The sequence below is a fragment of the Pogona vitticeps genome, chromosome 2 (genome assembly GCF_051106095.1).
Source record: "Pogona vitticeps strain Pit_001003342236 chromosome 2, PviZW2.1, whole genome shotgun sequence".
Classification (NCBI taxonomy): domain Eukaryota; kingdom Metazoa; phylum Chordata; class Lepidosauria; order Squamata; family Agamidae; genus Pogona; species Pogona vitticeps.
The window spans coordinates 263,166,382-263,183,811 of record NC_135784.1 but is presented as its reverse complement, the minus strand read 5'-3'; the positions used below and the strand labels follow the sequence as shown (position 1 = coordinate 263,183,811).

Genomic DNA, 17,430 nt, shown 5'->3' with positions numbered 1-17,430 from the left:
ACTCACTCATGAAAACAAAATGTACACCGCCCATCCAGTTTAAGGGGGAAAAAAAAGTTTGATAGGCTTCTTAAATCCAATTTTCGATTGTCTTGTCTTCAGTGCGAAAAACAAAAATCTTGCCCATACTAGGTGTAATGTTGCAATCCTGGTATAAAAAGGAAATTGCATAGTGACTGGCAGGAATTTCATTACTGAATGCAACCATGCCATAAGGCAATGAATAAGATTCCCTCAGACACTGAAATGGAAAGATAACATATGAGTTTCATAATTGCATCAATTCTGCATATAATCAGAAAGGCTTTGCACAGTGTATCTATTATTCAAACAACTGTACCCTTAAATCCCAAAGACTGGTTCCTCAAACGTTTCTATCTGATTTCCCCAGAACTGGTTACTTTTACCTTTGTTCTCCCACTGAAAATACACTCAATTTTAACTTCTCTGCATTTTTTTCCAATGTGCAAATGCTTCCTTATCTTAATTTCTTTTGTACATGAAATTTAGCGCAACAGCTGTCTTATCTGCCTGGGACATTATCATTGATATGCTTCTATTCTATACATATTCTAGATTATGTAACAATTAATTTGTGTTGGCTATTCATGCAGTATTACATTCAGTCAGAGCTGATTACGTGATTCGTTTATCTACAACATGTTTCTATCCTGAGTAATTTTAGGGCTTGTGAGATAGAGCCTATTCCGAGGAGCAGGCCAATTCAAAAACCAAATTTAATCAAAATACACTCCATTTTAAAAAGGGAAATTCACACAGAAGGGCAAGAAGGAAAGGGCAAGGAGAAACTAGACGTCATTATAAAGCCTCACAAACTATGAAATCAGACATTGAGCAAAGTGTGAAAACATTCATTTCGGACTGCAGCTCCCAGAATCCCCAACGAGAATCATCATGGCCAGGCTGGGGCATTCTGGGAGTTGTAGTTCACAAAAAATAACATTTCCAAGTACTTGCATTAATAATGATTTCATTGTAATGGCTAAGTCAGTTGCACCATAATGAATGTCATCCATTACATATCCATAATGAACATTTACCATTAGAAGCCCTCTGCAGCCAACTTCTATAATTCAAAATAAAAACACCCAATCATCTTCTGTAACAGGTCTCTCAAGTTAGGTGGACCTACATACAGAAATTCTTCTTTCTTGGAGAACAATTGGGCAAAACAGTGACCAGACATTTTGTTTTATATCTTCATTTCTATACCAGCTAAAACAAACAAACAAACAAAAAGAGCAAGGAATCTAGACGAGGGGATGTCCAAATGGACACCAGTTACACCTGGCTTGAAGCTGGGCTAAACCCAACCAGCCAGGTGTTAGGGGAACCCTACTAATGGGATGAACAGCAGTTTTCAGGTGCAGAGTAAATGAAGAAAATCACATGGGAAAAGGCTAACCTTTCTGGGAGCAATGCTGTCCCCACCAAGTGTTGGCGCAGTGGGCAAACCCTTCTCAGTCTGCATATCCATGGGCTCTAGGCTGAAAAGCTGAAGCAACCTTATTTTTATTGATCCTTGGGAGGGTGGTACAGCTCCAGTCACAATAACATCAACCCCTTTCCCACCCATCTGTCCACTGGGGAACTGAAATCCAGTCATTAGCCCCCCAGATAGTCCTGTGTCCTTAGGTCCACCAGTTGCTTTGACTGGGACCAGTACATACAGTAACTGGAAAGCCACTGGGGTCCCTGAAGCTTACCTCTGCCAGTTCATGCCCTGCAGGGTCTGCAGAGTTGAGCCACTGCTACTCCTGAGGATTTACCACCTCTTCCTGCAGACACCACTGACACTTTCACTGGAGTTGGTATTTACATCTCCAGTGCCTCTTCCAGGTCATGGTCACGGTCAGCTATCCCAGAGGTTATGGCAGTCTTCGGTGGCAGCTTGGCAGCTGATGAGACAAGTGAGCTGACTGTGGATCTCAAGAGTCTTGTTCAGTCCTGTAACAGTTTTATTCCGAACCATAATATGGAACCTCAATCTCCTCTGAATGCAACAGGCTAAGCTCAGTTTCCCTTTTGCTTCTCAGCGAGAGGGCTTCTCAGTTTTCCCACTCTTTACTCTCAGGAGGAGAAGGCTCTAAGTGCGATTCTCTTCATCAATGGTCAACTGTTCTGCAAGGGACAGAAGAAGGAACAGTATGTTATTTCACTGGTATTTATATTTGAACCTTTAGTTGTAGAAAAAGGGAAGTGGAATATAAATTTACAAGCCAATTATCTCATAAAAAATAATATAATGCAAGTCTTTATAATATATTCAGAAATGCTCCACTTCTTGAGCTCAGACTTCTTCTTTGCAGAAGACTTATTACCTTCTAGTAGTAGCATTTTTCAGAGTCAGAGTGTTGACAAATATATATCATAATAAGTATATTCTCTCCCTCTAGCATAAATCAAAGTTGACACCTCGGTACCTAGTGCAAGATTACATAAATATCACATTCCATAGCAAATAAACAGACACAGACTTGAGCCTACCTTACAGTGTTGATTTGTCTGACCAGATCCTGCCTCAGTTCCACCTCAGAACATAAGTATTATTCCTACGTCTTGGCTGCACAGTTGTGTGCCTACTTCTAGGTTCAGGAAATTATAAAGTGCAATATTCTTTCCAATAAAACACCCTACAAATTCTGAGATATATAGGATTTCACGTGAGATATAAACTATCTCCAGACTTTCCTCCAAGAAACTCTGAGTAGCATACATGTACAGTTAATCATAAGACCAAACCAAGACTACAATGACAGCTTTATGGCTCAGCAGTATTTGGAATTCAGATCTCCCAAGACCAGTCTTCCATGTACTACCCAGGTTGGCTTTCACTGCAACAGAACTTTCAGTCTGCTGTCTGGCTTTAGTCTGAGTATGATTTGCCACCCAAGTCATTTTAAAGAAGAGCTGGACAATTTTGGTGGACTGTGTGTGTGTCACATTTTCACTTTGAACACCTGACTTTAGCAGCACAAAAAGGGCTAAAAGTATGCATTTATTATATAAAAAGTAAAGTGTGTGTATATTTACCTGGTTTAAGTAAATCAGACTTAAACCAGGTAAAACACAAAATACTTTTGACTGGAATGCTAACTTATCCTAGGTTGAGGATGTCAGAGTTGCACTCCCATAGAGACTCACCAATTGTTGTGGGTGCTCAGATGGCAATTAGGACTACATATCTTTTTTCCCACTGTTGCTAGTGCACACCCTGAGACCTTGTAAAGAGAAGGCAGATTTGAGCATCCTCCATAATGCATTAGCAATCTATGGACTAGGCTGGCTGGATAGCTCAATGATTTAAGTACCTAGCTGCAGAACCACAGATTAGGAGTTTGATTCAGCACTGTGCCTCCTGAAAGAAGAGTCAACCTATGTGGCTTTGGGCAAGCTACACAGTCCCAGGGTGCCCTCATAAGAAGGGAATGATAAACTACTTCAGCGTATTCTCTACATGGAAATCTTCCTCAGCCTGGAAGCCCTCCACTGGTACTTCAAAAGTGTCTCCCTAGGAACCGTCTTCCTTCACCTCCTTGACTAGGACATCAGGTAGCATGTCTCCTGTCTGCACCATCTGCTCTACCCTCTCCTATCCTGTCAAGATTCTGGTCTCTGATTCCAGTGCCTCTCTTATCTTCCCCAGCTCCCAATTCAGGGGTCATCCCTCCTTGCCTGGGCCTCCTGAACTTCCCTCTCCAGAGCCTCAGTTGGGGCTCCATGTTCTTGTGCCCCAGGTTCCCCCATGTGGGTTCCCTTGGAGATTGTTCTGCTAGGTGGGTGTCCTCTGGGTCTGCTCGGGAACTCGTATGGAATTCCCCAGGTCCTAAGTGACGGTGAAATGGCCTGCCAACAGGGGTGCCTGCCCCACTGGCACTATCCTCACAATTCAGTACTCCAAGTTTTTAGATGATCACTAAACCTCCAAATTTTTATTATACCTCTGTATAGATGAAAGCCTGCTTTGCTTACTTACTTTTCTACTAGGTTTTTTTTTTTTTTGGCGTAATTGTCTTACCATTTTTCTTGAGATACCATTATTTTTTTCTAACTCATATGTGTTTGTGTGGTTGTAAAGAGATGTTTTTCTTTTGTTTTCACTGTGGTAGAAAACTGCTGTTTTGATATAGTTAAGGTTTCATTGATATAATATAATATAATTTTTATAACTTTATAAGCAATTCAGGTCTTCCCCATCTCCCATGGAATCAAATGAAAATTAAAGCTGTATCTCATCTTCCAAGTTATTCTTGAAGACAAATGGGGTGTACATTTTCAAATAGCAAATTATAGTTTCAACAAGGTGAAGGCCCAGATTAATTCATATTGTTAAACTGGACTCTGAAGGGTTTTATTATATAAAATACAGTACTAAATTTCTGAGACACGTTCAAGCCATAGCACTGTGATAATGTAAATATCTGGTTTTCAGTGACTAATCTTCAAGTCATCTGTAATTGCTTTCGTACTCTTGCATCAACAAAGTGTTGCACAGTAGCTTTAAGGGCTTCATTGGACACATCAAAATCACTCTTGTGATGCACAGCACTACTGGAAACATTTCAAACTGTAAAAAAGGCAGCTGCTTATCATGACAAAAATCTCTAGGTGCAACCAATTATAGGTTAATAGGTGGAGTGACAGTCTAGGATTCTGGACACTTGACTTTGACCTTACATAACATGGGTTTGAATCTCCGCTTGGCCTTGGAAACTCATTGAAGGGGGCACTGGTAAAACTCTTTAAATATCTCACTTATTTTGAAAACTCAAATTAGCGTCACTATAGGTCAGATGGGATTTGCTGGGATGTAACACTCGCCCACTCACCTAAGTATCCTTTACTTCCTGGGACAAACCAGGAAATAATTATCACCCACTTCCTCCAGCCTGAGAGGAGAAAAAAAGATCCAAGTTCTCGAAATCCTGTAAACAAAACTCATAATTGCCTTAGAAAATAAGGGTTGTTTGATGTTGTAAGCCAGTGGTTCTTAACCTTGGGTTACTCAGGTGTTTTTGGACTGCGACTCCCAGAAGCCTTCACCACCAGCTGTGCTGGCTGGAGTTTCAGTTCAAAAACACCTGAGTAACCCAAGGTTAAGAACCACTGCTGTAAGCAGTCACACAGTCTTGGAATATGCATTAGTGACAGAGTTGCAGTATTACCAGGAGACGCTAGGTGGCACTAACCAGTAGAACTTCCAAGAGAGATGAAGACACCAAACAATAAGACAGGGCTGATAGCAGAAAAGTTGTATTAACTCAATTTGTTTGTAGAATATATGCATACACCTTTGTCCTTGTTTCCAGTCCTGTAGTCATACACAGCAGTTCCAACAGAGTTCAGGCATAAATCAGATCAAAGATCTTTGTAAATCAATTCAGCAGTCATATACCATATAATCAGTCCAGTAGTCAGAGTCCTTCTCCAGTATTCTCCATGACGACACAACACCTTCCACCATGACACCACAGAGTATGTGTGCTGGGTCGGCTTGCTTTATCCTAGGGTTAGCCAAGCCTAGGTTTACTCTCTCAGCTGATACGAGTCTTTGTATTAGCCCAGCTGCATAAATTCTTGCTTTACTTATTTTCTTAGCAATGATCCTTACAATTACTTATAGTCTTTGACTGCTTTATACAAAACTGGATTTAACAATTCTTCCAGGTTTATCTCAAACCTGTCAGTTAGGCAGGATCCAATGCATGTGTTCTATGGGAAGAACTGTTTCTCTATCCATGGAACCAGGAGGGGAATGACTCCCACTCCCCTAAGTGGTCTCTCCTCTTTCTCTTGAAACTTGCCCTAAAGAGTTGGGGACCTGGAGCCCATTTTTAAGTAACATTGGTGTCTCTGTCTCTGTCTCTGTCTCTGTCTCTGTCTCTCTCTCTCTGTGTGTGTGTGTGTGTGTGTGTGTGTGTGTGTGTAGTAAGGAGGAGTGAGTGAGAATGCTCAACCTTGCTATCTGTGTGGCATATTTAGGTCATTGTGTTTTCCAAGATGCAGAAGAAAATTTTAAGCATAAATTTAAGAAGGAAAGCAAAATAAGCCCAAGCTGTCATTTCTTTATATTTTACTAAATGGTCTCTCCGCCGCCTCACCCCACCCCCAATCCAAGGGCAGAACTGCATGCCATCTTGGGAAACCCCTTTCCTTAAGGCCTCTGTTTGGGACATATGAAGATAGGGAAGGGTTCTATTGAGAGGGGGGAAAGAGGAAAGTGTGCTGCATCCTTCCCCTACTCATCATCATCATTTTAGAACTGAAGAGCTGGAAGGGACTCTAAGGATCATTGTGCCCAGAAACTGTTAAGAAGGCACCATGGGGAATTGAACTCCCAACCTCTGCCAGAGGCCTCAACCACTGAGCTACCCAGCAGTTCTAAATAATTGTTTTTGAATCTATCCTCTTTGAAGCTATATGGTCCATATGTGGAACTAAACCAGAATGAGGGGAGAATTGGGCTCAAAATTGGTGTGGCATTCGTAGGGAAGGCAGTACGTAATGGCACAATTTCCTCCCCACACTAATTCTGCCTGCAGCTGTGTTCCAGTCCTTAGGTTAGGGTTACAAGCTTTTGGAACCACATGTTTGCCTCTTCCCTGTGCAGACTCAGAGGCTGGAAATAGCATGTTAAGAACAACATATTAGGTTATGAGACAGCAGCCCTGATTTGGAAATGTGCTTTAAGCAGAGGAGCCCTGCCTGTACATGTGGCAATGAGTTTTGGAACGTTCATGTTGGTTCTGCATCATCCACAACCCTAGCCTGATGAAGTTTCTGTATATTAGTTTTTTGTAGTCTAATAAGGCTATCATTCACCCCTGTTTTTATATTACGTTATGTTAATTCACCTGTTTTTTTTCCCCTGAGTAACAACAGGAAACAACATCACATTTTGCTTTTAAATGAATGAGGCCCATACTCATGGATTTTTGGCATAAGCAAAAGGAAGTCTTAATTTGTTTCTGTTTTTTTTTTCCTGGTATTATCAGCAGTCACTGGTCAGAGAACAGAGACAAAAAAATTGCTATGCAAAGACTGAGGAATTGCAGTAAAATTAGGTTTAGTCTGCAGCCTTGAACTGCAGTGGACCATCCTTCTTCTTGTTACAGATCAACAGAGCACTACCATCTTCCTGCTATGTTTAGGCTCAAGTTTCAGCAGACTTCAGTTCCAAGAATTAATCATAGAAACTATAGGTAGCAGAATATTTAAACCAAATTACTTTAGGTTTTGGTTCTCCACAACCCCACTTTAGCTGATTCTTTTCTTAACAAGTAAATTCACAGATAATTTCATGCTGAGTCAACCTAGCTTGGGAACAGTCATTTAAGCATTAATTACATTGTACCTCAACTATACCATGTGGGAAAAAAAATAAAGGCCAAATCAAGATTATGTAAGTTGCATAATGAGCATGGCACATGTATTCTGTGCATCAAGATGGTTCTGAGGGTGGACCACACAAAGCGGACGGAAGTGTCATGATGTGTGAAGTTTCCAGTCTGTGCTCCAAATATGCCAGGGGGGCATTATTACCCCTGTTGAGAATGCCTGGTCTAGGATCTTCAGTCAGTCCAGTATGTGGTGACTAGATTATTAACTGCTGCACAGCGTCCAGGCAATATAACCCCAACATAACACGTTGGTATTGATTGTTAATTGCTTACTGGATCCAATTCAAGGTGTTCGTTTTAACCTTCAAAGCCTAAGATGGCTTGAGGCCTGCCTCTCTAAAGGTCTGCCTGTCTCTCTATGAACCAATCCAGGTATTGAGATCTTAAGGAAAGGCCGCTCCTGGGAATGCCAACTGTTGCACATGTTCGCTTGACAAGGATGCAGGAGCTGGATTTTGTGAGTCCCAGACTGTGGAAATGCACTTACTCCAGAGCTGCAATCTCTTTCCACAAGTAATGCTTTTAGAAAAACCGTAAAGACATATCTTTTAAAACTGGCTTCATGATTTATTCATTTTATTTTTGTGGTGATTTTCACTCCTTGTACACATTGATTTTGATAGTTTTTATGCTTCTGTTTAATTTTATTTTAATTTTTTCTATTTTATGGTCAGATTTGTTTTGTTTTAATCATTTTATAATTATTGTAAGCCACCTTGACTACAGCCTAGTAGTGGAAAGGGAGAGTATGAATGTTTAGGAAGAGAAGGATGAAGTTATAAAGGATCTGCAGTCAGAACTGGGGCCATGCTGGAGCCCTGCACTCTTAGTGCAGGCAGGCTCGGCCCCATCTCTCTGGGGAGAGCTGCTCTACGGATTGCAGGACTGGGCCTTTTCCCTGCAGCTGTTGCCCAGCTCCTCGGGAACACCACCTGTGGAAGCCTTCCCTACAGGCCTTTGCCTCAGCAATGAAGGTCTCCGGCTGTTGTTTCTGACTTGCCTGGTTGGTCTTGCTTTGTCTGCCAGCCTCCTCGTTCCTGTTCTGCCTCTCCTGGCATCCCTGGATCCTGCTGCCTTGATACGGTTCTTCTGGGCTTTGATCCCTGGATTGTCTGACCATGGTTTTCATCATCTTTCTACTTGGCTGCTGTTTGGACTCAAAACCTGAGCTGCTTAGTCTCTGCTTGGATGTGGGGCTGGTTCTACCTTGTTCCTGTGGTCTTGCTCTGGACTGGGTCTTGGTATCTCTTCTACTGAACCCTGACATCTGCTTTGCTTTTGTTCCTCTTTGGCGGTGAACAGTTGTTCCTCACTTCACCCTGTAGTCACCGCAGAATCACTCGCTGTACCTCCGAGATGGTCTGATTTTCCCCAGTTGTCTGAAGACAAATGTCTAGTTCTAAACATCTGGAGTGCAACAAGTTCCCCATGCCTGATCCGAAGACTTCCTGGTGCACAGAGTTACCTTGATGGGGACCCAAGCTCTTTTAGTACAAAGAACTGACTTATAAAACATTTGAAATGAAGGTCACTCAGTTTGGCTTAGACTGAAACACAGTGGTTTCTTAATTTTCTAGAAGCCTTTCCTTCCAAGCATTACAGCTTCATCCCTCATTTCTTTTGTTTCATTTCACGTCTCCTCTTATGGCTGCCCTAATATGCTTATTCGCCAATATCTCACTTGAACGGCTCCAATTCATTTACTGTAGGTAATTAGCTTGGTGTTTCTGAGCCCCTGTCATCTGCAGTGCAGGCTGCTCTGCTTACTGGAGATTTAAAAAAAATTAAACCCTCCTTAGTTGGAAATGAAAGGGACACCTGATAGCATCAAGAGACCGTGTGACATGACCTTCTTGTCAGTTCCTGTTTTGAAGTCTGTTTTCCTTCTCTGCTTTGAGCATATGCTTATAGGTGAGGTACTGATTTTAATCTGGGCTACATAGTATGAATATGAAAATCAGTAATGCTATTAAAATAATTAGCACATGACACAAGAGGTTAATCTATACATCAGAAGATCTTACGGGCAAAGGAAGCTGCCTTATGCTTAGTTTAGTGATCCATATGATTTAACACTTATCTGCTCAACATGGACAGCTAGCTGACAGTTCAGTAAGCTGGAGTATCTAGCTGTGCAGCCAAAGGTTTGAAGTTCAATTCCTCATTTGCCTTACAGGAAAACACCTGGCTTCTTGAGCAATTGACACAGTCCCAGATTTATCCCTGAAGAAGGAAATGTTAAATCACTCTTGAGTATTTGATGCCTAGAAAACTCAGCAGAGAGTTTCCATAAGTCAGAATTGAGTGAACAGCACATAACTACTAATTACTCAACACAGAATGGCCCTTGCTCCCTAGGAATTCAGAGAAGTATCACTTTGATATGTCAGAAACTGGACCAGTTTTATGGAAAGCATGTGCTTTACTGCTCAACAGCAGCACGGCAGGGTTGTCTTGCCCTTATAATTCCATTCCTCACTGGAACTTGTAGTCCACCTTCTCATAGCAAGGAATACAAAAGGTTGATGTCTCCTCCTCTTCAATGCTGATCTAACGTTGGCTCCTCCAGAACCTATTCTTGTAAATCTTCCTTGCTTGTTAAATGGCTGGCTCTTCCTCTCCATCCTAGAGAATCAGCTTCTCTTGTGCTTCGTCATCTTCTACAGTTTCTAAACTTGTAGAACTATTTGCAAGAAAGGGATGAAATTGGTTTCCTCCTGCTATTGCACTAAGAAGCTCCTCTAAGCCATCCAGCTAGAGTTGATTAATAACAATGATAGGATAAACTGTGATGCTTCTGAAGACTAGAACTCTCTAAGAATAATGAAATCCAGACACTTGAAACCTGAGGGGGCTCCAAAAGTATGCATGTCTGGAATACCTCTTTTTTTTTAAGTGTTAATTGATTTTAATTAATTGACATCTTGCTGTAGCCTAGTTCAGCCACAAAGTGGAAGACAATAGCTTTCCCCAAGAGTAGGGGCTTGGTCATGAGCAAAAGGGAGAGAAAGACCAGGAAAATTATCGCATGCAAAGCTGGAGCTGCAGAGAGAACCATTGTCTCAATTGTATCACCAAGGGAAGAAATGCGATTTCCTCCACCAGAAGAACCATCTCCAGTATTTTTTATTTTTTTATTTTAGTTTCCAATGACAAGTATTGAATGTGCGGCAGTTACTTTGTGCCTGTAGTCGGTTATCTGGAGACTCGGTTACAAAAAACACCACCACCACCTGCTGGCTAGACAATGCTAAACATTTCAATTTCAAGAAAGGACAATTTTCATTTGCTGCATTATGAACTGCTTTACACGTCACTTCTTTTGTGGGTATATGCAGAAGATGTATGTGGCCATAAAACTGTGCAGGTGGCACCAGTATTGTCCCAGGTGTGCTGAATCGAACAGAGAAACGGGGATAATTTTGGAATGGCTAACACTCCTTAACAACCACTGTACCATTTGGTGCTCTGTAGCATAAAAGCATGTGATGTTCTGCTTTTTGAGACTAGGGTCTTAAACAGAAAGACCAAATGATACCCCAAAACCCATGAGTTAAATGGCAGTCTTTCAGATCAGCCATTCACAAGTGAAGAACAAATGTCCCTGCGTTTTTACAGGAGGAAAAAAAAATAGCAAACTGGGGTTGAGATGGGAATAGACAGGATCTGAAGCCCTTCACCGCTTGGCAACTATTTCAGAGTGTGCCCTAAGCATTGACACCAGCTCCAGTCACTGTGGAACAGATACAGGAGTGGGCACTCAAGTGGCTAGCAGAGTAATTCCTTAGTGTGGGGATGGCAAACCTATGCCACTGGGCTCCATCTTTCAGAAGACAAGTCCATAGATATCTTCACACGGTCAAGGAAAGGGATTCAAGGTCCCATGTTCCTATTCAAAGAAGAATCTCTCTGAGTAGATGATCTTATGGTCAATGGCAGTCCAGGCTGTATATTATTCATAAGGCTGACTAGGCTGCAGCCTAGGGGCCCCGCAAGGACTAGGAGGTCATCTATATATCTATCTATCTATTTGATGACCTCCTAGTCCTTGTGAGACCCCTATATATATCAGCAATATATATATTGCTGATGCATCCTAGGGCACCAAGGGCTAAAGTCACTTTGCATTCTACAAAAATTAGTTAGGCATCCTTCAGTCTCGAAAGACTATGGTAACATGCTCTGTATGGAGGATTTGGAACAGCGTCTAGTGTGGCTGAGAAAGCCAATTCGAGAGTGACAATCCCTTCCACACTGAAGACAAATCAAATCCGACAGATTTTTAGTATCACTTGGCAGGACAAAGTTCCCAATAGAGTAGTCCTAGAATGAGCTGGAATTTTTAGCATGTATACATTACTGAAACGGCAACGTCTATGTTGACTTGGGCACGTCGTGAGAATAGCTGATGGTCGGATTCCAAAAGATCTCCTGTATGGAGAATTCGTGCAAGGAAATCACCCCAGAGGGAGACCACAGCTGCGATACAAAGATATCTGCAAGCAGGATCTGAAGGCCTTAGGAATGGACCTCAACAGATGGGAAGCCCTGAGATCTGAGCTTTCAGCCTGGAGGCAGGCAGTCCATCATGGCCTCTACAAAAATAGTGAATAGAATTCTTCAGGAGACCCTTAAAATGGATATAGGGTTATATACTGCAGTCTAGTCCCTGCTGTATCAGGATCAGGCTGTCAGCTGTAGTAGGTTGAAAGACTGAACTGCCAGAAGGTCCCTAAAATGCCTGAAAGCCTAAGGGCCCAGCCATGGGTTAATACAGCCCAGTAGGAAGCCTCATGAGTTGCAATTGCCTAAGACCCTTGGGATGTATTCTCAAAGACTACAGGATGATATTCTAAATGAAGAGAAGCAAATCCATTCTACCACACACACACACAAAAGTAGCTGCAAACACTTCTGATTTATGAATTCTTTATACCCAGTAAATCTTTTTGTTCCATTTTCTACCAATGCCAGCCACTAGACAGATCTCCTTATATCCGATATCTGGAATTAATATTGCAACACCCGATTCAAATCTCGAAAGCTCGCCAGTGAATCCTACAGCATTAGTCAGTGAAATGAAAGAAATAAGACAGCTCAACATACAAACACATTAAAATCTGAAAAAGGAAATACACCTTTATTCCATTTCAGAAATTTAAGTAGAATCCATTTCCACAAAATAAAATTTGTAAGTTATTTACATCTTATTGCTATCCTTTTTAATAAATACTTTTTTTCACTGAAAATATTGTGCAATGAAATTCATACACAATGGAGTTGTAAGTGGTTCAGGATATTTGCATAGTTATGGATTTGATTTTTTTTAAAAAAAATACATTCATTGAAGCAACAAGTGGTGGAACAACTTGGTCTGAGTAGCAGTCTAGTAAAAGGTATGAGCAGCTACAATGGGAAAGTCCTTAATGACCCCATAAAGCATGAGCAGACTTACTTCTGTGTTAGAAAACGCTCCTTAGGAAAAGAGTATTTCTTGACACTAAAGCAGTGGGATGGGGAGGGGGAGATGTCCGCTGGCAGAACAGTAGATCTCAAGGAAACAAGAGAGCAACAATTTTGTCCCCCCTCCCCATGTGCTCCACAAACTGGCTTTAAAGGATCTGGAAACCCTCCAGGGTTGGTTTTTGGCAGCGTGAATGGCTGGAGGTCTCAGGGAGGAGGGAAGATGGGGTGGCAGTGGGGTGTTCTAGAACTTCTAGTGTCCAAAACTTGAATTCAGCTCTGCATTTCAGAGAGGTCTTTGGGAATGAACCTGGGGAAAAGGTATCAAGAATCCTGCACCCAAATCCTTACAGGTATATAAAGATACCAAGAAGTAAATACCGTGATGTCTACAAAAAAAAAGTACATTTGACTGCATACAGGATTGTTGGTGGCATGAAATTTAAGAAAAATATGCATGCAAGATCCATGAAAGTCATGCTGCCTTTTTCTTTATTCTGGCAAAATAAAAAAGTAAAATTCTCCTTGGAAGTCACAAGAGGGAGCCCCAGAGGTACTTTGAGATGCTCTGCATGAAAGCTACTGTAGAGAAGAAAGCAAATGTGCTTGAAATGCCTGCCAGCTGCCTTGGGCACCCAGTTTTTCAGCTCTGGCTTAAGTCTGGAAGACATTTGATTTAATGAAGTTCTTGTCATTGTAAATACTGTAACTTAGCTGAAATGATAATAGATTTTTTTGTACCATTCCTTTCTTGTTATTAAGCTAAATCCTGTTTGTGCAAATATAATATAAAGTTGTCGCCATATAAATGTACCCAGTCTTATGCTTGGCAACAGAGAATCCCATATTTCCCATTGACAACACGCTTGTGCAATGTGTCAGCTGAAGTGCTTCATGGACAGCAGTTCTGTCTTGGCCTTTTGTAGCTACTAAAAGTGTAACTTTAACTTATGCCCACATACAGTAGCTGAGCCAGAGAATTTTGGCCATTTTTTTTCCTGAAATGATTAACAGTTTAAGATCTTTAACTAATAATCCAACATATTTATAGAAAAACCTAGGATGTTAAGGACAATATTTTCTTATTCTGTAATCCAGGTTGATTAGCTTTTACTGTGCTTAATGAGAAGTTGTTTCATTTATACATTGCTTATTTTGAAGTAATCAAAATATTGCAATAAAACATTTAAAAAGGTAGAAATTAGAAAGCTGACAAAGAGACAACAGTAAAACACAGTCCAAGAAAAAGGGAAAAAAGCTTTGTGGTCCTTACACACAATTCAAAGTAAAAGATAGGTAATATCTTTTAACCCATACAGACCTTCATTTGGTTGAAGGGGAGGGGGAATGATTTGTTTGAAATATAGTGCTGGAGGAGAGCTTTGTGAATATCCTGACAAACAACTGGGTCCTAGATCAAATCAAGCAAGAACTACCTCTGGAGGCAAAAATGATGGAATTGAAGTTGTCATACTGTGGGTGCATCATGTAAGATTCTCTGGGAAAAAAAATAATGCTGGGCAAATTTGAAGGGAGCAGGAAAAGGGGAAGACCAAATATGAGATGGAATGACTCCCTAAAACAGTGGCCCCAACCTTGGCCCTCTAGATGTTCTTGGACTTCAACTCCCAGCAATCCTGGCCAGCAGAGGTGGTGGTGAAGGCTTCTGGGAGCTGTAGTCTAAAAACATCTGGAGGGCCAAGGTTGGACACCACTGCCCTAAAGGAAGCCACAGGCTTGAATTTACAAGAGCTGAGCAGAGCAACTGAAGACAGGACACTGGTGATCTCTCATTCATTCACCATAAGTTGGAGGTTAATTGATGGCATATAAGAACAACATAACAATAGAGGTATTGCTTTGGTCAGTAAAATATAGTGGCTGAAATCCTGTTGCTCAGCATAGGGAGTCACCACTAGAATAGGCCCAGTGAATCAATAGGATTTATGGAGCAGTTAGCACACCAAATCTCCACTGATTCAATGGGCCTTCTCTACTTGTGATGTACTTTGCTAAGCAACACAGTATTAGGCACTATGTTCAGCTGTCTTCATCATAGATAGAGTTTGGAAATAAGATATTATGAATACATGCTAAAATCGTTGCTTTTGTGAACAGGAAAACAAATAACTTGAAGCACCCAGGTAACAATATATTGAAATCAACAGTTGTAACATTTAAGGTTGGTTTCAAAGAATTGTTTTTTTAAAAAAAATAAGATGCATTCCTCCTATTTAGTGCAAAAGGAACCATTTTAGCTTTAACCCATTAAATGTCACATATTGTTTCCAAGCTCTGATTGTCCTTTTAAGGTACAGTTTAAGGTGCAACCTTTTTTTTTTTTTTTTTTTTTTGCTGCAGAGGTGTCTGAAAAAATTACCTTTGGCTGCTTTTGCCAGATAATATGCAGGTAAGGAGTATTGAGAAAAGCTGGTGCCATACCATCCTCTTTGGTCCATAAATCAAAACAGTAATATCTGACCCGTGGAGAACAAGATTCTTTATAAATAAAGAAGCTCTTTCTGAGCTTTAAAGAAAAAGAAAAAAAGGGGAGGAAGATGTGAAAGATGGCATAAGTTAACCTCCACATCCCGTATGCAGTACTTTTAATAAACATGTTAAACACACCCATCACCATTTGATGGGACTAGCAGTGAGCATGTGCATATCACAGGAATACCTGGAACTAGATGAATGTTGGCACCAGTTCTTAAATACTAATTTCTTAAATACTAAGAAATTAGTTTTAGCTGATTTTTGTTTGATTGTTTACAAAGACATACCTATATCCTATTTCTGTTTATCAGATATAACTTTATGAAATTGAGGATGTTATCAGCCACATCTGGTGACTATCTACATTCACAGAGTACCTCCTGAATGTTTGGACACTTCACAAATATCATCTGAGATTATCACTTTCACCAAACTTTTTATATTACACATGTAAAATGTGCAGGATTGTTGAGTTGCTTCCAGTTTTCAAGTTAAAATAGTTGGTAAAATGTTGATCGATTTCCTGGACTGAGTTTAATATGGTTTCGGGGGTTGACAAAACAGCAGCACCATGGTCTGAAATATTGCAATGAGATTATTATATTCTCCAGAAGAGATTTCAGTTTTGAGTCGGTAGTCTTACGGTGACCATAGGTGGGTTGGGGTTTTTCGAAGAATGCCTCTTATCACACCACAGTGAACATGAGGCACTTTGTAGATTCCTTGCAGATGAATTGACTCCAAATGCAGGATTCAAAAATATCAGTGACCCTCTAGAATGTCTTTTAAACATGAAACCCAAAGAAGCACATTTTATCCTGTAATTGTACCATTTCTATCAATTCAAAGTACAGAAATTTTAATGAAGTCTGAACAAAGGCATTCCCTTTTCTCATTGGACAAGCCTGGCAAACAATAAGCCACACGTCTCTCTTGAGAAATTGTCAGGAATAGATTTGCAGTGTACACTGAACTTGTGGTTAACCAGCAGGAGATTCTGTTGCATACCTCTTCCTGGCTTGTACAAACTGTTATGAGAATTTGAAATAAGTTAAAATGAGCACTTCCTGTTCCTTGTGGCCCACTGAGAAGCCACACCTCAGACACCCAACAGATAAATAAGCAATAGATGGGCTTGTGAATGGAGGCTTTCACAGATGCATCAGCATGATGTTGCCATGATGGCCAGACCAGGAGCAGTATATGCCCAATAAGTAGGTGTCAATCACATGTTTTCCCACAAAGAATTGCACAAGAAACAACACAGTACCTGAATCAGGGGATTGAGGCATTAAAAATGTTTCGAAACGCTTGATCTGTTGATCAAATGCTGTTCTTTTTAAAGTGCAACGTGTTTCCCCAAATCAAAAATGGTTTTCTATGACTGAAATATACCTTAAAAGCTGTCTTTATTTTTAAAACTGAAACAACTGCTTCAGTGGTCCGGGATCATTCACGTTCGGTAACTCCAGCTGCTGTGATGTGCTCTGATATAGCTGTCACTTCAGCCTTAGGTTTTGTTTTTTCTGTGAGTTTCGCTGGCCTATGTAGTTCTTCGTTGTGTTAAAGTTGTGCAGAGATCTCTGTTTCCTCTTTGCTCTGTGAAACTGTAGGTGGGGTTGGTGGAGGCTTATACAAGAAATACGATGTAAAAGTGAAAACTATAGAAACTGCTTTGGAACACGCACCTGTGAAAGAGAAAAGAAAAGATTCCTTTATGTATTTATTTGTCACGTTTCTTTTTTTACAATTGTTCACCTTAATCAAGATAACTAAAAATTTAAAATTCAAAGATCAGAATTATCCATACACTAGCAAGGACATGCTTATATGATATAAGTTGTTGTTTAGAATGAGCACTAATGTCAAAACACACAAAAAAACCTCTGTTACTCTACATCCATCATCTCAAAAATTAAATTTTAAGTTCAGTGATAAAAACTGATCCAATAGTGACTGGTTACTTGACTCAGAAACGAGGAGTACAGGTGTGGGATGTTTCCACCCCCATCCCAGATCTCCACAGGCTAGATAATGTCAGAGGACAAGG

At 40.7% G+C, this 17,430-nt stretch overlaps 1 protein-coding gene across 1 annotated transcript in view; it reads right to left on the bottom strand.

Moving 5' to 3' along the window:
• Positions 1–16,010: 16,010 nt before the first annotated feature.
• The window catches only part of SLCO4C1 (solute carrier organic anion transporter family member 4C1), a 36,649-nt gene continuing 35,229 nt past the window's right edge, over positions 16,011–17,430 (bottom strand). The window contains exon 13 of the mRNA XM_020794419.3: positions 16,011–17,068. Within this exon, the coding sequence (XP_020650078.1) occupies positions 16,944–17,068 (125 nt within the window). The 3' untranslated portion in view covers positions 16,011–16,943. The remainder of the gene's footprint in view (positions 17,069–17,430) is intronic.